We start from the raw sequence: 26,617 nt of genomic DNA on the forward strand, positions 1-26,617 counted from the left end.
GAGAGAGAGAGAGAGAGAGAGAGAGAGAGAGAGAGAGAGAGAGAGAGAGACGTTGATCAAAACTGCTGGTTATTCTCGCATGCCGATCCAAACTCCTCCCGTTTTCCTCTGGCCAGATACATCCGCTTTCCCTTCTCTTCCCAGCTCATCTGTGGCAGCAGCGAACAACAGCGGAGCCGGGAGAGACGGGAGGCGCACACACCAACACACATGCTCGCTCAGAGAGGAGAGAGAGAGAGAGAGATAGAGAGGGGAGAGAGAGGGGGGGGGGAGAAAGAGAGGAGGGAAGACGGTGCTCTCCTCCTTTGCTCTCTCCAAAGCAAAGTCTCTTATTGAATATGTTTCCTTCCTCCTCCAACACCACCACCACCACCGTCCCTCTCTCATTGGTCTCTCAGTCTTTCACATTTCCACATCTCGTCTGTCACCACAGAGTGATGGATGGATGCAAAACGTGAGGCTGTCGAAGAGACAGATAGTAGAGGGGAAAACAGTCGTGGATGCTTGGTCAGGGAGGGGGGGTGTATGCCATGGGAAGTGAAGCAGAAGCAGAGGAGGAGGAGTAAAAGGAGGTTGAAGGGAGGGATGAGGACAAAAATAAGACAGGAAAACTAAAAAAAGAGCGAGCAGCAAGCGAGCGAAGAAGTGTGGTCACAGGCTGCACAGCAATGTCACAGAGGAAAGTAATTCAGACACATAATGTCAGGCTCGTTAGTCACGTTCACAGGACAGGGATACAAATATAAAGGGAATAATAAACACAGAGTGCATTTGTCATATGTAATGAAACACAAACTGTACACCTATAGGCCTATCTGTAATCTCAGGCATTTTATCCTTGTGAGTAGCAGTGTTTTTATCATTCAAGGGTCAGTATGTGAAGAGATATGAGGAAAGCCTGTGAGAGAGAAGAGGATACTGCTTCAGTGTGTATTTGGACTGAATGGAAATAAGACAGGTTGTCAACATTATCTTTGACAATAAATCTGAATTTTTACCTCATCACTTTCAGGTTACAGAGAGAAAAGCTGATTGATGCTGGACTTTGTAGCTGATACTGACACTGGTATTAGGAGTAAAAAAGTAAGTTATAAGTAAAAGTAAGGATCCTTTAAATTAAAGGATTGTTGTGGCCGAGGGAAAATAAACACTAACAGCAAACAGGAGGGAAATTGGAATCTGAATATTACGTTTGTGTCAATACGCAATTGTTTTTTTACACCAACAGTATGACCTGTATATGAAAGTCAGCATGCATCCACATCATTATGTTTGGCTGTATCACATTGACATGTTCAAACAAAGGTCCTGTAGATTATTATCACAGTCAGCGACACTAGTTGACACTACCTGCACACATTACACCTCCACCATTTGCAATGCCACTCACAACCAACCTTTGTAAAAACTTAGGTTACATATCATGAAATCATGCCAATAAGTCAATCATATTGGTTAACAACGAAAACACATCGCGATTTACAAATCTTAACATGCTGTCAGCTGAGAACCTCATTTTATAAAACTATCAGGCAGTCACTAATTATGTGATTAAAAAGTAAGGGGCAGCCTAGATGACACATTTCAGCCAGTCCAAGAAAATGATGTCTTCAGAGGTCTAAAATAAAACCTTTCATTATCTAGCATATGTTTAAGGAGTGCGAAGTCAGGCTTGGACTGCCATCCATTTTCATAATGTAAAACGGCTAATGATAATGAAATGTTAACTGAATAGAGATTGAACAGAAGTGATTAATCAATACGTAGGCTAAATAGTTATTGTCAATCATTATACACAAATAATTAATATTTTTTTTGGAGTTTTACAACGGTATTTCAACGTTAAATATTGTTATGTGTTTTACTGGGTTAAAAGTGAGGCCTAATATATGCTTCACAGCCGTAGAAATAACGTTCATTTTAGCTAGCATAAGTGTTTGTTTTGTAAATTGTTAGCTCACCTGTTGGCATTTCGGGCCGGGCCTCGCGATTCGAGAACATGATGGAGCCGCTCTATTCTATTCTATAAAAAAAAATACAGTACAGGTTGGTACTGCGAGCTTGTTTTTTTGTAATCCTGCTTCTCATCGTCTTCCGAATAAATGTATCCTTTGTATTAGCTTGTGTCCAACACATACTAACTACTGTCCACCTGCAGGTTAAAAAACAAACAACAAAACCCTGGTAAAATAAACAAAAGATGGCGGCCGGAAGTGTGTAATAATAATAAGAAATTAACGTCATAATAAAACTAAATGAGATTACTTAACAATTGATATAGTTTGGTTAATGGTGTAACAACTTTATTTAGTGTGAAACATGAAATATAGTACTTCTTTTGTATTTGTTTGTTGCCTCCACTTTTTTAAACAGAATGTTGTGAACAATGAAAATGCCTTGAATACTGTCAAGTATTCATCTTATCATTAGGAAAAATCACTGACTACAATATAGCCTAATCATCTGTCCAACATTTTCTAATGAAAAAACATTGGATATATGACAAAGTGGAACTAGACTTGTGGCAGCACTTTTGTTTTGGCTAACAAATGTGTCACATTTTCACACTAAGCCAAGAATATCACGACTACATCAAATTTGTTTTGGAAGTCCAGGATTAACAATATAGAAATGTTACTTAATTATTGTTTATGATGAATCTGTATTGATATTACGTATTGTCAGTATTCTTATACACAATATAAGAGGCTATATCTAATTTGCATCTTGGGACATCTGCTCATCACATTGTGCTTTCAGACAGCAATTTCAGCAAAGTTCAGCAATCTGCTACAAAACATAAACCCTAATTAAAAGTAAAGAATTACTGTAGATTATTTTATTTTCATTCTTCTGTCAAACACACACTCATTTACAAACAAGCACACACACACACTCTGTCAGTCGATAACACAGTCTCTCTCCCAAATGAAATTTGCTGTGGTCTCAGACAGCTGCAGGGTTTGCTGGTTTCTTAACAACTTAATTACGCAAATCTCCCATTTTTCCACCGAGGTAATGAGCGTAGTTTTACAGGGATTAAATAGTCTCCAGGGTTGAAAATAAGGCCTCATGCTTCAGCAATCTTATCTGCTTTTATCCATTCAGCCAATTTTCCATCCACAGGATTATTATAGGGGGGAGCCTTGTTAGCCTTACCATATAATATTCTCTTTTTAATTTGCAAGGTATTAATGCTAAAACGCTCTGAAATATGAGTTTGAATTTATTCTTTCTGCCGCAGAGTAAAGGCACACATTTGCCTTCTTGACTTGGCTTAACATTGACAGCAGATACTGTAAGTCATTCAGTTGAGTGGTGTCACAGCAAATGCATGCAGATGACAAATTAAAGAAGAATCCAAAAGAGTGTCTCAGTAAGCCCGCCATTGACTACAAGAGCCTTTAGATTGTTGCGTTGCTTTTCTTTCGTAACAAACTAAATGCCTGTTTGAGTCTACAGATTGCAATTTTCTCCCATTGTGAGTGAGCAACCACAACACTAAAGGGTTGAACTTGTTAAAAAAGATGGATGTTGGATATTTCAGGCCTCTTCATCCAAAACCTCAGAGAGTTAACAGTACTTTACATCAGAGGTGAGAAAGTTCTCTTTCCTATTGGGAACCTAAACCAGAGCAAAACACAGACAACAATCTTTTTTTTTTTTATCTTTTAAAATTATGGGGTCAGATAGTAGGAACTTCCTATATTATATGCATGAAGAGACTGAAGGAGTAATTACACTTTTGGACTATCTTAATGGATTATGAAAAATAATAAGCACTTACAAGTGAGATAATTAGGTTGTGCAAGAACCAGAGTTGGCAAGACTGGGCACCGTTGATTGTTACCTCTGGCGAGAGGCGATTAAAGTTGAAGGGCGAATTATTGTGAGTAGTAGCTGCACGCTTGCTGTATCCGAGCCTCCTCCCGCTCCCCTTTTGTGAAGGTCTTAATTGGTTGATGTGCAGATAAAGGAAGGAGCAACCCCATCTGCACACACACATAAAGATAGGCAGTTTCAAGTGGGCCTTGTTCTGGTCAAATTAAGTTTCCCTCCAATTAAGAGTTTTATCATAAGGTATCTTAACTGTCTTCCATAAGCTCATGAACTTGACTAATGATGTCCACTAGGACCTGAAGTGCCAACGAGGGAGTTAAATGCTACCCCTGTTGGTATTAAGACTAGAGTAACGTACTGTTTACAATGTGCATGTACTGATGTACTGCAGTGGTTCCCAACTTTTTTTTTAGCTTGGTCACCTATTAGAATAAAGTTTACTTGTAACCCCTCATTACAGCGAATGTATGTACTGTAATGTATATATCTTAGCATATTCATATTTATCCCATAGTGGTTAGATGCTCAACTGCATTTGGTTATCTTAGTGCTTGTACTCGGTGCAATTTCAATAGTTGAATCGAATCTATGTCATCTAATGGCCCGAGTGAGAGTGGTTTAATTAAAGAGTCATTTTTCTGTCTCCAATTGTTAAATTTCAAGGATTTTCAGAGGCCTGGAAAGGAGACCATATTAGCATTTCTCATTAAAAAAAGATTAAAGACAATAGAAAATATTATTTTGTGTAACATAAATAGTTGCCCTTATCAATTTAATTATCTTTACTGCAGATTTTACCAACACTACTCTGACGTTTTGTTAGATGTTTAACAGAATAAAATAAAATAATTTCTACAAAAAAAACAAAAAAACCCAACAGGTTTCTTTTATCAGAATGTTATCAAATGTTGTGAATTCCTGGATACTTTTACCACCGGGTCTCTAAAGAAAGACATTTGCTTCTTTTTAAAAGGGGTCACAAGCCAAAAAGGCCAGGAGCCACTGATCTACTGTAGTAATCCCTAAGATGTATCTTGGGACCCCTTGTGTTGTGTCCTTAGACAGTGACAATTCTTGTTGTTTTGGCTCCATGTACGGCCAAGACACTGGATTTCAAATGAATTAGTGAAAGAGGTTACAGTACTGACTTTCACTTTATTTGAGGAAGTTAACATCATTACTGTGTAACAATTTTGGCTCTGCTCACCCCATACGGATGTAAGTACCCACAAATCAAGGTTGGTCTACCTAAAATGACAAAAAAATAAAATAAGCTGGATGCAGATAGTTTGTTAAATACAATGCAGGTTTGTGCTGCTCAAAACATTAAAATACATTCCACAACAACATCTCTTTCTAATAACGGTGTCCTTGTTAGTCTGGATAATCCACTGAACACACTGCCAACTGTTTTCATGTATCTGCAGGATAAAGCAGCTTCACTGAAAACTGTTCAGTGAGTTGTGGATTATCCACACTAATCAGGATACCGATTTTCGGAAAGACATGTTGCTGCTGAATTGTTATAATGTCATTTCCAAGTGGTTTGAGCTCCACAAATGAAGTTAAGATACTCAAAATGTGGGCATGTAAAACCAAATCGGTCTGGAAGGCTAGATACCACTACCCTGGAGTTCTCGCGAGAGCACAATTTTAATTTGCTCAGCAGGTGACTCTGGCAGTGAGTAATGATGCTCAGAACTATGCCCTTGTAGCTGAGCTGCACATCGTTGTATCTGATATAGGCGGGCCAGAGCCGAGCTAAACAGATGACAGTTTAATCTACCAGTTAGCTCCGCTGGTAGCTAAGCATATGGCGCTCTGGATACGCCACCCCGTGCATTGTTGTGATTGGTCGTAGTGTTATCCAATTGCATGCAGTGAGATTTTCAAATGCATGCTTGGTGCTGCCCCTCGAGTTGGGCCATTTTCATTACTCAATGCCAGACCCTTAATCTTTCGGATTTGGGTCTGGATTTCCAGGCTAAGATACCACTAGGGGTGAGTGAGAAACAAGTTGCCCCTTTTTATAAACTTGATTCTATAGGCTTGATTCCAACACTGTTCAGCCCATATGATGGATGTAAACACCATTTACCTTGAACTGAAAGTCAGCACTTCAACCACAAAATCAACATACAGTATTTGAGCTCTAACATTTATCACAGAGCAAAAACAGCAGAAAATGTGTCACTGTCCAAATACTTAGACTGTATTGTAAACTACTTATTTCAGCCAAACAACTAAGCGCAAACAAACATTTTGGAATGACTGAAAATGCACCCTATTTCCTCATCCCCATTCTCTCTCTTTTCAATATAAACCAGGCAATTTAAGCAGCTGCGTTATACACCAAATGACAAAGAGGCCGAGGATTAACCTGAATCTTTTACAGTGAGGATGGGTAGCGAAGGAGTGTGGATCCTGTCAGGAAAGCCTCCCTAAAAGCCTGTTAGTCACAGTGCGACTCCACCCTGATGCTCTGGATCTCCTCAGGCAGGGCTGGGTAAACCCTTTTTTTGGTCAAGGAATCCTCATGGGACCCTGAGACTACCTCCCTGCAATCCCTGCTTGAAAAAAAAAAAAAAAAAACTCCGATACACCTCTTAATGCATGGTAAACAAGCAGGGTCACATGGCATCTACTTCACTCTCAAGCTCGGAGAAACACACACAACTGAAAATGGAGGGCAAGGACGAAAACCTCGCTTTCATTTGGCATGATTAACAAATCAATGCTGTGTAGATTAGTTGTTTATTTCAAAGTCACTGAAGTGAAGTGCAACAATGGCTTACAATGAAAGTAAAGTGAGCGGCGGCGGGGGGGGTTGCATCCTAATACAAACGCAGACAATCTCAGACTGATTATATCCTTTAAGAGAACGTGAGACATGAAGCAGGAATCAAACAGAGCTGATTTTTGGAGCTTTTATAATTAATTAATGAGCATGTGTTGGCTTCGAGTGACGCTTCAGTGATGCATAGAAATGACACAGTAACAACAAATGAACTCCTCTGTGGGATTTATGAACTGGATATCAAACACAGTTGAGGAAATGAAGAGGAGAAAAAAAAAACAAGTCTTTACAACATATACATAGGTTCTTCAGTGTCACACAATTAAGATTTCAAAGAGGTGATGTAGAGAAAACAAAGGACGACATGGTTACGGTCGTTAAAATAACTCCAGTCAGCGGGGACAGTCTGTACAGAATATTTGCTGACGTAACGTCAAAGGCTGTAGGTGTCCTCGGGTAACTCTCCCAGGAGCTCGTCCAGGTCATCATCTGCAGATCAGACACGCAGAGAGAGGTAACAACATGCAATAATGTGTAATTCACATGGTAGAAAACGGAGAAATCATTACCTGCCTGGAATTGGTGTTGAAAAAAAAAGATCGTTTCCATGTAAATATTAGGGCTGAGCGATTAATCGTTTTCAATTCAAATTCGCGATTTGAAAGAATGAGATTAGCTACTCGTGAAGACCACGATTAATCGAACCTTAAATATTTAGTTAAATGTTTGCTTCTAACATTTGATTTAAGAATTTTGTATTCCTCTTTTCATTATTATATTGTATTTTCATAAGATAAATGCTGGATTGTTTACAGCAATGTCCTATTTTCAGTGGATTTTTCATTTATTTTTTATTACTTTATTTAACATGTGCGTAGATGGCGCAGTATGTACTGTAGCTAAAATAAATAATTGCAAATTGAATCGTAATTGCAGTATCTGGCAGGAAATACACAATTAAATTTTTTCCCCAAATCGTTCAGCTCAAGTAAATATGTAAACCTAATTTTTTTTCAAGACTGTATGGTCATTTTTGCCTTTATTAGACCGCAGACAGTACAGATCTAGACAGGAAATAAGCATAGAGAGCCCCCCCTGCCTGGAAATGAACTTTGTGGTTGAGCTTGGACACATGTTGTTGCTGTGTATAGATAGAATCAAAAAGGTAACGTTCAGTGTGTTTATCTAAACAATGCTCAGTCTCTTAGACAAGTGATCGGCTCTGAAAATCACCATCAACTGCAACAGAGTTGTAATTACAAGAGCTGTCCAGACAGTCCGTCCAGAGAGCACAGAAAACAGGAGTGCTTAACAAAACATTAAGACGATCATGTTACCTAAATGTGGTCTGGGTCAATTTATAAAGTGAAAAAAAAAAATACACATTTCATTTTAGTTTTAAAAAGTCTACAGTCAGGCTTTCGGTCTAAAAAAAAGGATGTAATGGTCCTTACACACCAAAAAAAACAAAACCGCTGGATGGATGAAAAACCTTTTTTTGACTTTGCTAGTAAAAAAGTAAGATTTAGTCGGAGGGTGGCGCCAGAGGAAAGGCCACATTGCTACCTAAATCAAAACGGTTTATCCTCTGCACAGTAATGGACTGCATTTATACTGTATAGCACTTTTTACCATTTTACCTCTCAGTTATCCATCCACACACCCCAATGGCAACGAGGTCCTGAGCCAAAGCTGTCAAGCTTAGCTCCACACTTTGGCTTAACTTTCATCAGCCTGACTCACTGTCTTTTAGCATGATAGTGTCCTATATTAATGTAGTAGTTTAGTAGTCTTTTTTTTTTTTTTTTTACTTAAAAGCTTTAGTGCGTAACTTTTTGATATTACTGAACGTCCGTTACATTTAAAGCCATTGCCAAATGAGTTGCTACAAAGCTATTGAAGACTATCCGCTAAATATTCAGAACAGACAAATGCAACTGAACAAGAACAACAACCCTCTCCCACCCCCCACGGTCTCGAGGAAAACAAAAAACAAACAAACCGAGATCACACCTTCCCGAGTCGTTCTCCTCTACTTCTTGTGATGCTGAGGTCATTAGGACTGATACCTGTGCTGCTGCGGTTTTCCACAGGTCTATAGTAGATGGGGGGAGAAGCCAGCACGGAGCTATCATTTTCTTGGTCGCAGTTGATCCGGCTAGCTAATTTTTTGTTCTGTCTCCCAAGTAGGTGTAATTTAGAGTCATCATTAAGTAACAAAACAATCTGTTCAGTAGGAATTCAACATCATATCACATCAGATATTATTGATGTTGTTTTATTCCAAAACTCATGCACCTGTTCACACTCCCAGACCATGTGCAGGAAAGTTCCAGTTTGTTCAGGTTGGCAGAACGTGCAATAGGGAGTAGGAGTCTCTCTCTGTATTTCTCAGTATGGCTATGTTCAGAAGATTGTGTCGTCCGTAGACTTTCACGTGCAGAAACTCGATTATCAAAAGATAATGACCTCTTCTGAAGAGTCCATCATGTTTTTTTTTAAATCTTCCGTGGCTACTAGCAACTATGTGGAGGAGGGGTGGGGGCTGTGCGCGGTCACAGAAGGCTTTTATCATGTGGACACGCCAACAGTTTTGTTGTCATTACTTAGTAATTCCTCATGGGGGCGACAGAAACTACACACACAAGCTTATATTAAAAAGAAAATTCCCCCTCCTCGATATCTATAGTCGTTTCTTATTCTTTCTGATACTTCTGAGTGGAATTTCTGATCTGTTGATGGATCAAAGTCATTGGTATTCATCTTTTGGGGACGTTGATTGCTTTTCATGACAATCCATTTAGTAAAAGTGTCTGGAATATTTGACTCTGGACGAGTCTTTGACTGATGGACAGACATTAAGGTTGCCTGGAGCAATTTCACATGCCGAACTTGGCTCGTCTCCCACCTTTCATATAATTACGAGATGAATAGGAGCTGGCGGCTGATCAGACCAGTCATTTCATTTTATAATACAATTTCAGCCTCTGCTACCTTGTATCGTGAAGCATCATGTGCATCTAGGTTTTTGCCATTTTACTGTCTGAATAATAAAAAGAAAAAAGAAAATGAATCAAACTGAAACCTTTGGTTAGTTGCCGTTTTAGTGCAGAACAATGCAATCAAGCAGGTTTTGCTGCAGACTGGGTTTGGGTCAGCGAGTCAAATGTTAATGTGTCAAAACATTACCAGAATGTGGTGCTGTTCTATTCAGCAAAAACTTAATTTTACTGGAGTCTGACAGCTGGCAACACCGGGATGTGACTAGAATTAATCTCTCTCTGTCTCTCATTACAAGTGTTATTACATATTAGAGAGGGATAAGAATTAATCTCGCTCTCTCTCTCTCATTACAAGTGTTATTATATATTAGAGTGTGCCTAGAATTAGTCTCTCTCTCTCCCATTACAAGTGTTATTACATATTAGAGTGACTAGAAGTAGTCTCTCGCTCTCTCTCATTACAAGTATTATTACATATTAGAGAGGGACTAGAATTAATCTCTCTCTCTCATTACAAGTATTATTACATATTAGAGAGTGACTAGAATTAATCTCTCTCATTACAAGTATTATTACATATTAGAGTAACTAGAATTAATCTCTCTCATTACAAGTATTATTACATATTAGAGTGACTAGAATTAATCTCTCTCTCTCATTACAAGTGTTATTACATATTAAAGTGACTAGAATTAATCTCTCTCATTATGAGTGTTATTACATATTAGAGTGACCAGAATTAATCTCTCTCATTACAAGTATTACATATTAGAGTAACTAGAATTAATCTCTCTCATTACAAGTATTATTACATATTAGAGTGACTGGAATTAATCTCTCTCTCTCTCATTACAAGTGTTATTACATATTAGAGTGACTAGAATTAATCTTTCTCTCTCATTACGAGTGTTATTACATATTAGAGTGACTAGAATTAATCTCTCTCTCTCATTACGAGTGTTATTACATATTAGAGGCCCCACCTGCATCCCAGCCTGAGTCCTGTGCTGCGGTGTTCCCAGAAGGCTCTCTGGGGCCTCTGCTGGAGGCTCCTCTAGCGTCTCCTGGGGCTTTAGGGTCTCCGCCTCCCTCTGAGCATTTGCCCCCCTCCAGTCCCTCATCATCCTCCTCGTCAAACATCAGCTGCATCTGGGACACGGGCTCCCGGAGGAGGGCGGAGGGCAGCCGAGCGGGTGGCCGCAACATCGGCTCCTGGATAGCATAAAGAGACAATGTTTTGAGGGGACAGCTGACAGGTCCACGGGGCTTTTCTGGATGACACATTTCACATTTGTTGAACTGTGCTATTCTTGTTTTTTAGGCCGCCGGTCGCGGTGCTCACCAGGACGAGCGGGGGGAGCTGAGCGGAGGACAGGCTGACTCCATCGGGGGCGTAGATCCTCAGCAGGTTGTTGGGCGTCACGTTCAGGTAATGGTTACGATGGGAGGGGGAAAAAACACCAACCTGTCCACAGAGAGCGAGCCATACATGGGTTTGTGGCCACTATATATATATATATATATTCAGGTTACGCTAAAATACTGAAGTGCAGTTCCCATCATTAAAGTTTGAAGAAAGGGAAGCGGGGAGTCTCACTTGTTTGAGCAGGAGTACAGCTCCCACCTTCAGCTCCTCCACTCGGTCCTCCAGGAGACGCCGGTGCACTGTTCCCTGAATCTCCCCTTCAGTCACATAGATGAACAACAGAACTATGAGACAATCCCACAGAATCATTTAGAAACAAGAAATGGTTACGTCCAAGATGTCCTTACTCTCCACTTACTACACAACTCGCATATTGGTTTGTAGGGGAGAAACACAATAGCAATAAATTAAACATGCATTGATCTGCAAAATGAAATCCTATTAAAGATGCTATATTTAAGCAGCAAATTAACACCTTCATCCTCTTTAATTCTAGACAACATTTGACACATACAATGCATCCCGGTAATCTTGTTGGAAGGTCTAGACTTTCCTTTTAAAAGAATACTCCACAGATTTAGCACTGCAAAACATCACCCTACAACTCCTAAAAAAAAATAAGGATAAAAATCGACGCAGCCACATCAGAGGGTGTGTGTGTTTATTTGGCTGCAACTAAGAATCATTTTCATTATCAATAAATCACAACATTTCTTTCCATTTATTTTTTTACTCTAACATTTCAGAAAATACCCAACTCCATCCAGAATTTGACCCAACCTGTCAACAGGAAGGAAGCAACATTTTTTGCTTGATAGAAATGACTTAAAAGGTGCAGTAAGGAATGCTTTCGCAAAGATTGTTGATAATTGAACTTGCCAAACAAATACACCCCTCCCCCTTCAGAAGCTCCGCCCCCCAGATTCACACATCTATGGCTGTCTGATTTGTCTGTTGACTTATTGTTTACTAAGAAGATGTTTAGTTTTGTCAAAAAGCTTAGTCATGTTGTCAATATAAAACATTTTACTCTTTATGTATTTCGTGATGTACACGGTGGCTACAGGACAATTAGGACAATTCAACAGAAAAAAAAAACAACAAAATAAAAAAAAACACATGATCCATTGCAACAAGCCGTTTTGAGAATGTCAATAGTGATCTGAGAAATGTACCAAAGCGAGTGAGAAAAACACTAGCACGCACAGAAAATAGAGAGCTAGGGGACTGTGAGGAGACATTTCGCTGAATTTGACGAAAAGTGTATTGGATTAACATCACTTAGTAAACCTTTTAGCCATTCAATTTGGTGATTTAATTGTCCTGCCGATTGATTAATGGGCTACATTTTCAACACTATATAGGCTAGTCATGACAGGCTGACAGCAGATTTGGAGATAACTGCCTGCTGGAGACAAAAGCTGGAAACCTTCCAGCAGGTGGGATGCACATCACTGACAGAACGCTCCCTCGTGGTGTCACAGGCACTTCAAACCCACCCACTGCTAATCACTGCCCATCTACTGCCGTTGCATCACTAATAAGCACTTGAGTCCTGCGTGGAGTACGACATCCACTCCTAAGTGTTTAATCAGAACACCCTGGGTGGCCACTCTCTGGCGGCCACGGCAACCGGCTAAGCTCAAGAGGAGGATCAGACAAAAAAGCTTGACAGCTCATGGCGGAGCAGGAGAAGGAAAAAAGGTAAAGGAAAGAAGAAAGAGGCTTCCTGCTGTCGGGGCAGAACAGAGGAGTGTGTGTGTGTGTGTACTACATATGCACGTATACATGTGTGTGTAATCAAGTGTGTTCCTGCAGTTGAACTCTGCTCTTGTACCATGTGGAGCTCAATCAGGCGAGTGCTCAGAGAGCAAATGGCAACCAACTCTCTTCTGTATTGCAAATTGATACACGGCTATAATGTGCCAGTGTGTGTGTGTGTGTGTGTGTGTGTGTGTGTGTGTGTATATAAAAAGGTACTTTATTGTCACATACACATAGCGAAATTCATTCTCTGCATTTAACCCATCCCTCAAGGGAGCAGTGGGCAGCCATTTACAGCGCCCGGGGACCAACTCCAGATCTGAGCCAGTGCCTTGATCCAGGGCACCGACTTGAGGACCCATAGGGCCCTATCTTTCACTCAGCGCAATTGCCTTTGTACACCGACGCATGTATCATTACTTTTTTGCACCCGATGCACAGCGGACTTTTCCCTCCGTTTCAGAAAACAATTCCGCCACTGACAAGGAAAAACCTGGTCTAAAGTCAGTGGCGCTAGTCTAAAGTCTGTAGCGCGTTATTCAGATGCTATTTTAGGGGCGCATGCTTGGCCATAATGTAGTGTGTGCACAACGTGCATACACTTTGCTTCTCTCATCTAAACGGACGCAGCAGTTCCCATTTTTGCAAACCGTACAAAATAACAAAAGAGAAATATTACTGAAAATGCGCTCCAGGTGTTTGGATCGGTCAGGAGGCAACAGGAGCAGGTGGTGCGATTGGAGGCCCACGCTCCATGGCTGCAGCAATCCTCTCCAGACTTGAGGAGATGCACCCAAGAGGCAGCCGCTCTGATTGCTTTATTGCACATTACGCCCAAACCACACCTAGCTACTTCAGACCAACCCATTTTAGATTAGCATCGGGCGCAAGAGTCATTTATCCCGCCGGTATAATAGCAACAGCGCCCGAGATCCACCCACAAAGCTACTTGCGTTTCACGTTTGATACTTGCGTTTCAGTTCGTTAAAATAGGGCCCATAGACTGTTAATATTAATGGACAACGCATCCGGTGCAGCGAAGTGCTGCAAATGCGGAAGTGCCTTGAACCTGCATTCTATCTGAATTCCATCAGGGGGCGACACGTGCGGTTGCAAATAGAGGTCGGTTTCTGTAGAAGTCTCTGAGAAAGTGACCCACTTTTCATTTGATTTATTACCTCAGTATACATTTTCATAATGAGTTTATGGTCTCAATCGCTAGTTTTAAGTCTTCTGCAACACAGAAGGATGTTCATTTTTTTAAATTATGGTCTCGTTGATTTTAAAAATTGGCGATAAAGCAGGGGGTGTTTTAGGGCGTGGCTATGATATGATTGCCAGTAAAAATGTGTAACGTAGAGTGTAAGCAGCTCCTCCCTCTCGTCTCAAATCGTCACATCCGCAACCAGGATGGCTGCGTCCATAACGGCAAACTCAACGGCGGATAGCATATGTCCACAAACCAATGGGTGACGTCACACATGCTCTGTCCATTAATATGCAGTCTATGGGAGAACCTAGTACAATATTTTTTTGATGGTAGTGGAAACCAGAGCACCCGAAGGAAAACCACGCAAACATGGGGAGAACATACAAACGCCACACAGGAACGACCTGGATTGTGAGGCCACAGTGCTAACCATTGGGCCACCATGCTGCCGTGTGTGTGTGTGTGTGTGTGTGTGTTTGTGTGTGTCCACTACCTGTTGGGTCTTTAAACACAACCTTGGCATCGGCGTGTGTGTGGATGATGCTCTTCAGGAGCACAGCCATGTTGGGCACTTTGTTTCTCGCCAGCTGTTTCAGTGCAGCCTACAACGACGAGGGAAAAAAAACATGTCAGCGTGAATCAAATGACGCAATGCTGAAGAAATTCTTTTGAAAATGTTCATTGAGATAAATGCCTATTAAGTCACTATCAATCGTCGAATGAGGTAACAACCCTCTGCGTTTGCAAACTAAATTACAAGCTGGCAGTGCACAGTTAGTGACTGGGAAGCAAGTTTAAAAAATGCACCTGCAATTACTGCTTCTAGATAGTAACTTTCACTCAACACTAATGCAGAATTATTTGAGAAGAAGTAGCGTGTAAACATTTTAAGAGCTGTAAAAGCTGTAACAGCTGATCAATCAATTAACTGAGTGTCTGAAAATGTATACGCAACCACTTACATAACCTGAAAAAGAAATATCGAACATTTAAAGCAGTTTTTCTTCAAACTAACTCATACCGGCAAACTCAGAAGAGCTGAAAAGTTGACACATCACACATCACCCATCACCCTAACCACCTCCAACAGAAACCAACACGTTTAAGCGCACTCAACGACGCAATACTGGCGAGTTATTCCACAGAGGACAGAACCCGGGGAAAGCAGAATAACAGCAGACTCTTCATTAAAGTGATTGATGAGTGATTGTACTGTTTATAATTGCAAAACTCCTCTGGTACGGCTCCTCCATTTGTCCTGATTAGGCCAATAGACCTCCAGCAGCGCCACACAGTCTGTTATGATGGAGGATAAATAAATTTAAAAAAACTTGCTTGACCTAAATAAAAACGTATCGCAAATACTTGAACTGGACTGAAATGGGAAATGGTTTTTAAAGGAACACGCCGACTTATTGGGAATTTAGCTTATTGACCGTAACCCCCAGAGTTAGACAAGTCGATACAAAACCTTCTCATCTCCGTGCGTGCTGTAACGCTGTCTGACGGCTCCAGCGGCATCAGGCCAGCACAGAACATGCAGGTGAATGGTTCCAGCAATCCTACTGCTCCGAATAAGTGACAAAATAACACTAACATGTTCCTATTTACATGTTGTGATTTATAGAGTCACAGCGTGTACAAAAAACAAACCGGGAACTATATTCTCAGGCGGAAGAATATAGTACTTGGGCGGAGTGATATGCTCGCAGCAAGCCTGCAGCAAGTTCCCAGTTTGTTTACTATTAGAAGATGGCTGTGTCTCATGTTTCGTTGTTTTTTGTACACGCTGTGACTATACAAATCACAACATGTAAATAGAAAAATGTTGCCGTTATTTTGTCACTTTTGTCACAATTCGGAGCAGTAGGCTAGTTGGAACCATTTACCTGCAGGATCTGTGCTGGGCTAAGCTAATGCTGGAACCGTCAGACAGCGTTACAGCACGCACGGAGATGAGAAGGGTATGTATCGACTTGTCTTACTCTGGGGGTTACGGTGAATAAGCTAAATTCCCAACAAGTCGGCGTGTTCCTTTAAGGAAGACTTTTGCATTGACGTTTACGTGTGTAAGGGAACAACAAAAACATGTGCACTGGTAACAGGTAATCACCTTTCGGAGCACCATGACCACGCTGTAGGAGTGCAGGAAGCATGAGGGGTTCCTCTCATCCAATCCCATCTCTGCCTTCATCGCTGCCCAGGCACCGCCGCTGAACTCGTCTTCTTCAGTCTGTGAGCTGGAGCCCTTTGAAATCGAGCAACATGACATCATGACTTTGCGTAAACATACACGCCACTTTCGTTATCTGTACGCATTTTGAGCCATCTGCGTGTATGTCTACACTGCATACAGCGGACGGCAGTCCGCAACGTCACAGCATAAACATACACTTTCTAAAGCCACATGGCGTGTTATCGCGAGGCTACGTGTTATCGCGAGACTACGTGTTATCGCGAGGCTACGTGTTATCGCGAGGCTACGTGTTATCGCGAGGCTACGGCTGTGTTTAGGAAAAAAACAAACGTGGAAAGGAAACATCACATGCGGGACATTAAAGAAACGTCACACGTGGGATCCCCGGTCTCCTGAGTGAAAGTCCTGTGTTTTACCCATCCTCCACCCCGACCAACCTCCCTACGCAGATTTTCGGCCTTTCATACTACTCGCTACGGCGTCAGTTCACACACACAATTGCAAAGTCAATGGAGTCCAAACGGCGTTGATAAACACGCTAAAAAGCGAGCATGCGTCTTGATAACACGCCAATAATGGCATACGAATTGGCGTGTCATACATACGCCACTTCATGAGATCAGTCTGAATCGAGCCAAACTGTTTATACACTCACAAAGACTAACAGTTACTGTGCACACCTGGCTTAAAAATATATATCTGCTTTTTATCCTCTCTGCCTCTTTACAGTGCTCAGATGGTCAATCAGATTGTGTGAAACTTCATTTCACACTGCCGCCTGGACCACTTAAATGTCTGGTTTTGAAGGTACAACGTCCAAAAAGAGAAAAATTTAATTAAAATTAAACGTCAAGTCACGTCAGAAATATCAAAGCATGTTGTAATTACTAAATAGTGAAACCCTCACATTTTTTGTTTTTATGAGCTGCTGTCGGCACGACAACAAAAGTCATGTTGGAAACAATGAAAGTATTGTGAGCTGCAGACAAGAAAATGATTAGTTATTGCTCCTCTGCTCCACATACAAATGTGCCTTTATCTTTGATTTGGTCTGACTTTGTTTGGACATTTGTTGTTTCTCTTGATGCAATAACTTGATAAAAACATCAATTCTGTGAAAGCAAATTCATCTAGTTTCTACGCTCACTTATTCTGTTCTGTGTTGCACAGAGGCGGAAGCTATCCCAGCATGCATTGGGGGAGAGGCAGAGGGGAGGGCCATCATGCCGCTGCTACTCCTCCGTTCTTCATGAGCACTTGTTTACCGTTGATAAAAACAAATCTCTCTTTTGTTTCAGAGACAAACATAAAAAATGATATTTTCAAACTTGAAAGGAGGAACTTCCTAGGAGGACCTGAAGGCAACACTGAGTGTAGTTCAGTGTCGATATGACCAGCCGCAGGCATTAGGAGGAGAAGCGTGTGGAAATGTCGACTCATTTACATTAGCTGAAAGAATTGGTCAATTAACAGAACATTATTCTATAACTATTTTGATAATGGATTAATCATTTTTAAAGTACATAAACAATAATTCACCAGTTCCAGTTCCACCAGTGTGGATATTTGCTGGTTTTCTTTGTCTTCTATAATATTAAACTAAACATTTGGGTTTTGGACTGTTGATCGGGGAAAACAAGACATTTGAATATTAACTCAAGCTTTGGGAAATTGTGACAGGCAATATTCTACTACTCTCATTCTCACATTTTATAGATCAAAACAATTTATAGAATCGTCAAGAAAATAATCAATTGTTACTTTAAAAAGGTCCCATGGCACTTTATGAGGTTTGTTTAACATTAATATGAGTTCCCCCAGCCTGCCTATGGTCCCCCAGTGGCTCGAAATGGTGATAGGTGTAAACCGAGCCCTGGGTATCCTGCTCTGCCAGATGGCCGATCTGGAGGAGCAAGGTTACCTCCCCTTTCTCTGCTTTGCCCGCCCAGAGAATTTGGCCCACCCATGAGAAAGAGACATCATGGCTTTCAAACGAGCAAAGTGGCAGTTGGTCCAGGCCACACCCCACCCTCCACCTTGCCCCCCCTCTCTCCTCCTCAATTGCTATAGACACAGAAATGGCACAGACTAAGGAAAGCTCATTGTGGGACTGGCTCTAGTGGCTGTAATTCTGCACCAAGGCTGAATTTCGGGAAAGAGACTTCAGATACAGTATTAGGGGACCACTAAGGTCTATATAAAAGCATCCAAAGAACACCATGTCATGGGACCTTTAATGATGACTCTAAATTACACCTGCTTGGGAGACATAAGAAAGTCTGGCTAGCTGGCGCAACCAAAAAAATGATAGCTCAACGATAGCTTCCGTGCATCTGTCTGTGCTTTCATTACCTGGCTTGGCGACCGGGCCACAGCACCGTGAGCAGGAGTCTGAGGAACAGAAACCACGATGTCGTCCAGGCTCTGGCCCTGCGGCTGAGAGAGAGAGAGAGAGAGAGAGAGAGAGAGAGAGAGAGAGAGAGAGAGAGAGAATTAAATTATCACATGGCACCATGGTGGAAAAACAATAGAAACCGATTAATTTCCATTAAAGCTTAGGTGGCAAAAACCACAGAGCTGCAGCGTAGTTTTTAACCATGAGGTTGAGATCACATGATTTCACAGCTCTGGTGCTTTTCATTTCAAAAAAGGAGGCATCATCAACGCACTGCAACCAGGCAGACACAAACAGGAACTGTACATGGCAGAGGGGGGAGCGCCGGCGCTCGATGAAACTAACCTGCTGTGGTAGGAATCCAGCGGGGCCGGGGAAGCGCCGGGTCCTGAGCTGGTGAGGCTCAGAGCGAGGCCTCTTCTTAGGAAGCTTATTGGAGGCTGATACCAGCTGGACCAGGCGGTTGGTGAGGACCGGCGTGTGAAGGGGATAAGGGCTCAGAGAGCTCACACAGGGGGAGGGGGAGGAAGAGGACGCTGGGGAGACCGTCTCAAAAAGGACGCGGGCCTGAGGGGAGGGTACAGGAGATGCCCACTGTCTCTGAGGCCTGTTTAGTGTCCTGGAAATGGGGCTGGGGGCAGGAGAAGGGGCAGTAAGGCCAGGGAAAACACGAGGACTCTGTGGAGGGGCTGGCAGGCAAGCAGGACGGGGATTCAGGGATCGCAGAACAGGAGTGGAGGAGCTCCGAGGAGGTAGGTCATGAATAGATGAGCCAGAAGCCTGGCGTGCAGTGCTCAAGTCTCTCAGGGTCCGATTAGGTTGTGTCTGACTTGCTCCACAGGTCGGGGGGCGCAGCGTTTTGGCAGAAAATGCAGGATTGACCGCGGGCGCAGGTGGGGTTGGAGCACGAGGCTGCCCCATATGGCCGTCAAACTCATCCAGGTCTGCCAGGTCAACGTCCCAATCATCAAAGTCATCCTGAGCCACGCTGGGCTTCTGCGGCCCCCCGGCGTTGCCGTGACTCTGTTGCGAGGCCAAATGAGGCTGAGAGTTATTCAGTGTGGGAGGGCGGGGCTGAGTGGAGGAGGAGGGCTGCCTCAAACCCAGAGCAACAGTTTGTCCAGCAGCAGTGTGCGTGCTGCTCCTTGATGCTGTGCCATTACACGGGGCGGCTGATCTCTCTCCAGTTTGCTGAAGGCAGTTTTTCTCCGGCTCTCTGTGAGCAACAGAGGAAGCCCGCAGCGTGCAGGATGACACAGCAGCTGCCACATCGGCTGGTCCAGACGCTGAGCGGACAGCCCAGTCTGTCCCGAGCAGGTCCTGGGAAACACACGCACACACACACGCACACGCACACGCACACACACACACACACACACACACACACACACACACACACACACACACACAGAGTGGGGGAACAGAAGGAGGATCATTATGTTACAGAATGTGAGCAGCCTTGAGTAACAGTTAAGTAAGATCAGGTGTGTCTGCCTGGGAATCACCTCATCATCAAAGTCCTCGCCAATGCTGAACAGGCCAGTTAATCTGCAGGTCTGTAACGGAGGTTAACAACCGATGATTAAATGTCTCCACGTCATGTGCAGCAATAAACGTCCAAATGCGAATTAATGGTTGAAACAAGTGTGTTACCTATGTGCAATAAACGCCTTGGTAGCATAGCTTAGTTAGCTCAGATTGTTTTTAATTTGTTTGCTGGATTGGTTCACTTACCATCGCAGTCATGAGATATCGCAATGAAAGCTGTATTTGCCCAGTTTGCACACCAAACTTACTGAGACATTGGATGCCATTCAATCACTGCGTATACATATTTGTTGTTGTTGTTTGGCTCCCATAGCTCTTAATTTAACAACGCAACGCTGCTAACCAGCGAGCTAAATGAAAACCGTGGGGCTGAGCTGCTGCTAGGTACCGCGCCGCCACGTTCAAACACGACGTAATGACGTAGATATGTTTTACAAAGAGTGTTAAAACATAGCGTGACAATTCACTCCTACTCCCAAGTATCTTCGTTTTTCTTTTCTTTTTAGCTAAAGTACATCGATTTCACTGCGTTATTCCTCAATTCCTGTGTTAAATTAAAACTATTTCTAAAACATAAACTTAATCTCTAAAAGAAAGGGAAAGGGGAGGACAGACATCTAAACAAAAACTGTTGGAGCACTAGAAATAGTCTACCTGTGAAAAAAACAAAACTAACAAACTAAATCCACACTTGTGCCACTTGTGAGTGGACTCCCTCCAGCACACCCATGACACCCGTGACACCCCTATAATAGATGCCACGGCCAAGCAATGATATCAGTTCCTTTACATCTTCTGGGTGTTATTTTACTGGGCCACTGCAGCAAATCAAAATCCTATTAGTTTTACATTCAGAAGGACAGATTATCCTAAAACAATGTACCAGTAATGTTAGGGCTGAATCATTTCCCAAACATGAATTAGTTAATATTATTTTTATATTACCATGTCACACTGAATGTCCAAATTCCAAATTTCTACAAGAAATACATGACATTAAGGATGATCTCACAATGCTTTGTCCTCACTGTGCCTTTAAATCAGATGGAAGCTGTAAATGGCTCATGTTATGTCAGGTAGGCCTATGGTTACCCACACACACTTATGAAGAAAACCAAACCGTGTAATAGCCACAATACATTTTAAAAGTTGTGATCTTCACTTGACAACTGACAATACCACAGTGCCTGCAATATAGCTGGATTGAGATGCTGTCTAAATTGACATTTCTTGGTTCTTTTGTTAAAATGACGGAAGGGGGGATATAAATACCGGATCAATACTGCTATCTGGTGGCCATTTAAGGTAATACAAGTATCAGCTTGCATTCTGCTCTATTAATAACTACAGTAGTGCTGAAGTTTTTTTGAGCAACAAGCTTCTGACTGTGTCCACTAAGGAAGGGCATTTCATTTTGAGTTGTAATATTTGACATAAAAGGGAAGCAAGACTTAAATTGTGATTTAAATTCTGAAAGTTTTTATTTGACCTCTGCTTGGACCCCTGTGCCTCACAACAGTTCCAGTGAAGGGTGAGTAAAAGCTGCAGGCTAACATTTCCTCTGAAATGTAACTGCACAGTGCTTCAGAGGCAAGACCCTGTTGCTTTTTGAGGAGTTTAATGTTTGAACTTACAGGATCATGGCATAAAAAATCTACTTTTGAACTCGCTTTCTTTTGTACTACTTGTCAAAGTTTCCGGTGGGCTCACTTTAAGGTGCCATGTCAAAGGACACATTTCCGTTCACTTCTTCCTCACTCCGCTCCCTGAGACTGGAGCAGGAGCTTCAGGAGTGGGAGGATGCTCGGCAAGCGTTGGCTCATAGGAGAGCCATGACAAGGGCCCCGCTGCCCCGGGCCCCCAGGCCTCCTCCCAGGCAGCAACGGTTCCAGGAGGTCCGGGCCCCTCCACCCCAGGTCCGGTGTAGAGACACGGCCGTGCACAACACCTTCATGTGGGGGGACATGAAAGGAGTGTATGCGGTGCTGAAGGACCCTGCGATGGTCAACGCCCTGATGGAGACGGTGCATGAGGAGATGCTGTGGGCTCCAGAGATGGGTACAAGTTCAAGACCTCTTATAATCTAATGATCATATTTAGTCCAGTGAGTTTACACTAATGCCTTCCAAGCGGCGCTATCCGCCACCTCCCAGAAAGACTAACCATTACTCCAAATTGTTTATTCCCTCTGCAATTAAGCTGCTGAATACGGAGTAGCTGTCCTGAATGTAATGTATTTTGCACAAACCTCATATTGATTGGTTGTGTGTTTAAAATTGCTGGATTGTAATTGCTTATGTGCAATACACTCAATTTTATTATTCTATTTCGTCTTTCTTTATCTTTATCGTCTTTATTTCAAATATTTTCTAGTTGCAGCCTATAATTCTGGATCTCGCACTTTCCCATAGGCCTTTTTTAATGTGCTCTCTCTGTCACTGATGCCTATGTTTCAGTGGACCGTAGAAACTGAATTGCCCTTTGGGAATAAATAAAGCTATCTGATTGGTAACAGTATATAATCTCACATAAATGCTGTTAACACTGAACAGGCTTCCTCTTCCTCTGTCAGGCATGTGGACGCTGAGCTCCAAGGTGAAGCAGACTTCAGCATTACGTCTGGCTGCCAGCAGAGGACACACAGGATGTGTGGAGGAGCTGCTGTTCCGTGGGGCTGAGGTAAACGACGATCCCGGAGGTAACACGGCCCTCCATGACGCCTGTATGGGCGGCCACGCGGCTTGTGTCCAGCTGCTGCTCTCTCACGGAGCAGATCCTGACCTGCTGGCGGCAGACGGCAGCGCTCCTCTTCACCTCTGCACCTCCGCCCAGTCATTGCAGTGAGTGTTGTTAGAGGAGCTGACGACTAACCGTTTGTATTTCCCTTCGGGGACAATAAAGTATATCTTATCTTGTAGGTCTACTATACATTCATATCAATAATCTCTGTTAGGCCCAGTCCAGGTTAACTGAAGTTGAGTTTTATGTTCATCTTCTCTTACTGTGCAAATGTTTTTGTTTTTTGAGTCATTTCCTCCTATTGTAATAAGAGTCTAATTTAAAAACCTAATTTTCTTAAAATAAGACAAATGGCTCATGCAGACTGTAAGAACATTTAAAGGTCCCATGACATGGTGCTCTTTGGAAACTTTTATATAGATCTTAGTGGTCCCCTAATACTGTATCTGAAGTCTCTTTCCCGAAATTCAGCCTTGGTGCAGAATTACAGCCACTAGAGCCAGTCCCACAATGAGCTTTCCTTAGTATGTGCCATTTCTGTGTCTGTAGCTATTGAGGAGGAGAGAGGGGGGGCAAGGTGGAAGGTGGGGGTGTGGCCTTGACCAATTGCCACTTTTATCTTGAAAGCCACGATGTCTCTCTCTCTCATGGGTTGGCCAAATTCTCTGGGCGGGCAAAGCAGAGAAAGGGGAGGTAACCTTGCTCCTTATGATCTCATAAGGAGCAAGATTCCAGATCGGCCCATCAGAGCTTTCATTTTCTCAAAGGCAGAGCAGGATACCCAGGGCTCGGTTTACACCTATCGCCATTTCTAGCTACTGGGGGACCATAGGCAGGCTGGGGGAATGCATATTAATGTAAAAAAAACTCATGAAGTCAAATTTCCATGCCATGGGTCCTTTAAATCTCTTTGAGAACCAAAAGATTTGTAATCTTCTTTCTTCCAAGAAAACTTTAACTATTGTTAAAGAGAGAAGACTGGATGTTTTTTTGCAAATCTGAGCCTTTTGTTCCAGGTGTGCTGAGTTGCTGATAGACGGAGGTGCAGAGGTCAGTGTGAGGATGAGGGAGTCGAGGCTCACACCTCTGCACGTGGCCGCCCGGCGAGGCCTGGAGGAGCACGTGGAGCTCTTCCTCAGACACGGAGCAGATGTGTCAGCCACAAATCAAGAGGGGGAGACCCCTCTGAACGCTGCATGCTCCGGTGCCGAGAGGCCCTCTGAGGCCGGCCGCTATTTACGTGTGATTCAAAAGCTGCTGGATGCAGGAGCTGATCCCAGAACTGCAGGCAGGAAGCAGCACACCCCTCTGCACAATGCCTGTGCAAACTGCAGCCACCGAATTGTGGACGTCCTCCTGCAGCATGGAGCCAAGGCAGATGTTACCAACTGTGCAGGATACACACCAATGGACTGTCTGTTACAGGTAGCTCATGAGGGCTGGGTGGATATCAGGGTTAGTGTTAGTTAACAGTTATGTGAAACTGCAAAGATGTGAAGTTTAGAATACGATTAATCCAGTATATATATATATATATATATATATATTAATTATAACTTTTTAAGCAGTAGGATTAACACTTTTTGCTTATTTAAGGTGGTTGAAGATTACCCAGGCCAGCAACCGGAAGCTGTAGCACGGTCACTTCTCAACCATGGAGCTCAGCCTGTTTCACCAAAGGTTAAAAACCAACTACACTGAGAGAATGTGATACTGATACATGTCAAATGAGCCGTTTTCTAATGCACACCTGGTCGACAGGTGAGTAAATGGTTACAGAAATGGCTAAACTCCCCAAATTGAAGGGAAATAAGAACATCTCTGAAGCCACAGGCTGTAGCAACCAGTCAAAACAGGAGCCAAATTCAACAACTGAGACAATTACCACATTATTATTATTATATAATTATTATAATAATACTCTTATTAACAAGAAATGTTCCAACAGGGAACAGGGGTGGGAGATCAAACAATACCCAGTCCAAGTCTCCTATCCAAACTAGAAATATCATCATAAACTTAATTAAGAAATATTATGTTTTTGAAGTATATCAATGAAGACAACAGAATCCATTACTATTAAAGCTTTAGTAACTTTTTGACATTAATAAAGGTCCATTACATTCAAGCCATTGCCAAATGAGCTGCTACAAAGCTAATTAAGACCATCAGCTCCACACAACTCTCTCTGTATTTCTCAGTATGGATATGTTCAGAAGATTGTGTCGTCCGGCGACTTTACCGCGCAGAAACTCAAGAGAAGATAATTACCTCTTCTGAAGAGTCCATCATGTTTTTTTAATCCTCCGTGTCCTCCTTGGCTACTAGTAACTGCGTGGAGGAGGGGTGGGGGCGGTGTATCATGTGGACGCACCGACAGTTTTGTTGTCATTACTTAGAAATAAAGTAAAGAGTCCAATACCACAATAGTGTGATGATTTCTTTGCTCTGCACAGAAGTTGAAGCAGTGTGTCCTCTCTCCTGCCACTCTGGAGGTGATGCTGAACTCGTACACATCCATCCCTCCCTGTGAGTGGATGGACTCTCTGTCCACCGAGCTATATGAGGTGAGCAGCGTTTAAATCACCTCTTCTCGTCTCGTTTACTACTACTCTAAAGTGGTTTTGTTTGTCCCTTCACTGCCTCAGGAGCACCGGCCGTTCTTTGACCTGGTGCGTCAGCGGAGCGGCCAGCCTCGCTCTCTGCAGCATCTCTGCCGATGTGCTTTACGCCTGCGCCTCAGAGGCCGATGTTTCGCAGCAGTCCGTGAACTGGACATTCCCAGCTCTGTGAGGGATTACCTGCTGCTGTGTAAGGACGGGACGCTCCAGTAACTTCATATTGTGTGTGTGTGTGTGTGTGTGTGTGTGTGTGTGTATGTGTGTATGTATGTATGTATGTATATATATATATATATATATATATATATATATATATATGTATATGTGTAAATGTATATATATATGTATATATATATATATATATATATATATATATATATATATATATATATATATATATATATATATATATATATATATATATATATATATATATATATATATATATATATATATATATATATATATATATATATATGTATATATATATATATATATATATATATATATATATATATATATATATATATATATATATATATATATATATATATATATATATATATATATATATATATATATATATATATATATATATATATATATATATATATATATATATATATATGTATATATATGTATATATATATATATATATATATATATATATATATATATATATATATATATATATATATATATATATATATATATATATATAGGGCTGCAAATAAAGATTATTTTAATAATCGATTAATCTGTCGATTATTTTTTCAATTAATCGATGAATCGGATAAAAAAAAGCATTAATTTACATCAACTCAATACATGCATACTTATTGTTTTAGTTAATAGTTGTGTAAAGGTAACTAACCCAAATAGCAGATACAGACAAGACAGACAGAAAGACAGACAGACAGACAGACAGACACACACACACACACACTTATTCATTAAATTATTACCCTCATTGTAGTAAGTGCAAGTTAAATTCGTTTATACACCCCACACTATTATATTTGTCAACAATAACTGATATGGGACAAAGCACATAATATATACATAACAGATTGAAAAA

The 26,617-nt window shown here is 41.8% G+C and overlaps 3 protein-coding genes across 5 annotated transcripts in view; 1 reads left to right on the plus strand and 2 right to left on the minus strand.

The window, feature by feature from the left end:
• asic2 (acid-sensing (proton-gated) ion channel 2) overlaps positions 1-2,194 on the minus strand; it is a 386,638-nt gene extending 384,444 nt beyond the window's left edge. The window contains exon 1 of the mRNA XM_028599294.1: positions 1,962-2,194. The gene's annotated coding sequence lies outside the window, so the exon portion shown is untranslated. The remainder of the gene's footprint in view (positions 1-1,961) is intronic.
• A 4,386-nt stretch (positions 2,195-6,580) lies between these two features.
• hrob (homologous recombination factor with OB-fold) lies at positions 6,581-20,918 on the minus strand. The gene is made up of 10 exons (XM_028599754.1): positions 20,366-20,918; positions 20,137-20,187; positions 18,977-19,951; positions 18,589-18,672; positions 16,153-16,287; positions 14,533-14,641; positions 11,237-11,322; positions 10,982-11,104; positions 10,623-10,851; positions 6,581-7,126 (listed from the first exon to the last, which is right to left on the minus strand). The coding sequence occupies exons 1-10, from the start codon at positions 20,375-20,377 to the stop codon at positions 7,071-7,073; spliced, it is 1,860 nt and encodes a 619-aa protein (XP_028455555.1). The 5' UTR covers positions 20,378-20,918; the 3' UTR covers positions 6,581-7,070.
• Positions 20,919-21,539: 621 nt separating this feature from the next.
• asb16 (ankyrin repeat and SOCS box containing 16) lies at positions 21,540-25,798 on the plus strand. 3 transcript variants are annotated; one of them, XM_028599992.1, is made up of 7 exons: positions 21,540-21,710; positions 21,874-22,237; positions 22,752-23,019; positions 23,935-24,343; positions 24,515-24,598; positions 25,375-25,485; positions 25,567-25,798. In XM_028599992.1, the coding sequence occupies exons 2-7, from the start codon at positions 21,901-21,903 to the stop codon at positions 25,750-25,752; spliced, it is 1,395 nt and encodes a 464-aa protein (XP_028455793.1). In that variant the 5' UTR covers positions 21,540-21,710; positions 21,874-21,900; the 3' UTR covers positions 25,753-25,798. The 3 variants fall into 3 exon arrangements, with proteins under 3 accessions (XP_028455793.1, XP_028455794.1, XP_028455795.1); XM_028599993.1 differs by having other exon boundaries at positions 21,896-22,237; XM_028599994.1 differs by lacking the exon at positions 24,515-24,598 and having other exon boundaries at positions 21,540-22,237.
• The last annotated feature ends 819 nt before the right edge of the window (positions 25,799-26,617 follow it).

Source organism: Perca flavescens, chromosome 15 (assembly GCF_004354835.1).
Source record: "Perca flavescens isolate YP-PL-M2 chromosome 15, PFLA_1.0, whole genome shotgun sequence".
In the NCBI taxonomy this organism is placed as follows: Eukaryota; Metazoa; Chordata; class Actinopteri; order Perciformes; family Percidae; genus Perca; species Perca flavescens.

Coding starts and splice junctions, on each gene's coding strand:
- hrob (XM_028599754.1), bottom strand. Junction 19,952..20,136: donor GCGAGGACTTTGATGATGAG/GTGATTCCCAGG, acceptor TGTGTTTCCCAG/GACCTGCTCGGGACAGACTG. Junction 10,852..10,981: donor AGCTCCCCCCGCTCGTCCTG/GTGAGCACCGCG, acceptor TATGCTATCCAG/GAGCCGATGTTGCGGCCACC.
- asb16 (XM_028599992.1), top strand. CDS start 21,901: ATGTCAAAGGACACATTTCCGTTCACTTCTTCCTCACTCCGCTCCCTG. Junction 23,020..23,934: donor ACCTCCGCCCAGTCATTGCA/GTGAGTGTTGTT, acceptor CTTTTGTTCCAG/GTGTGCTGAGTTGCTGATAG. Junction 24,599..25,374: donor CTCAGCCTGTTTCACCAAAG/GTTAAAAACCAA, acceptor TGCTCTGCACAG/AAGTTGAAGCAGTGTGTCCT.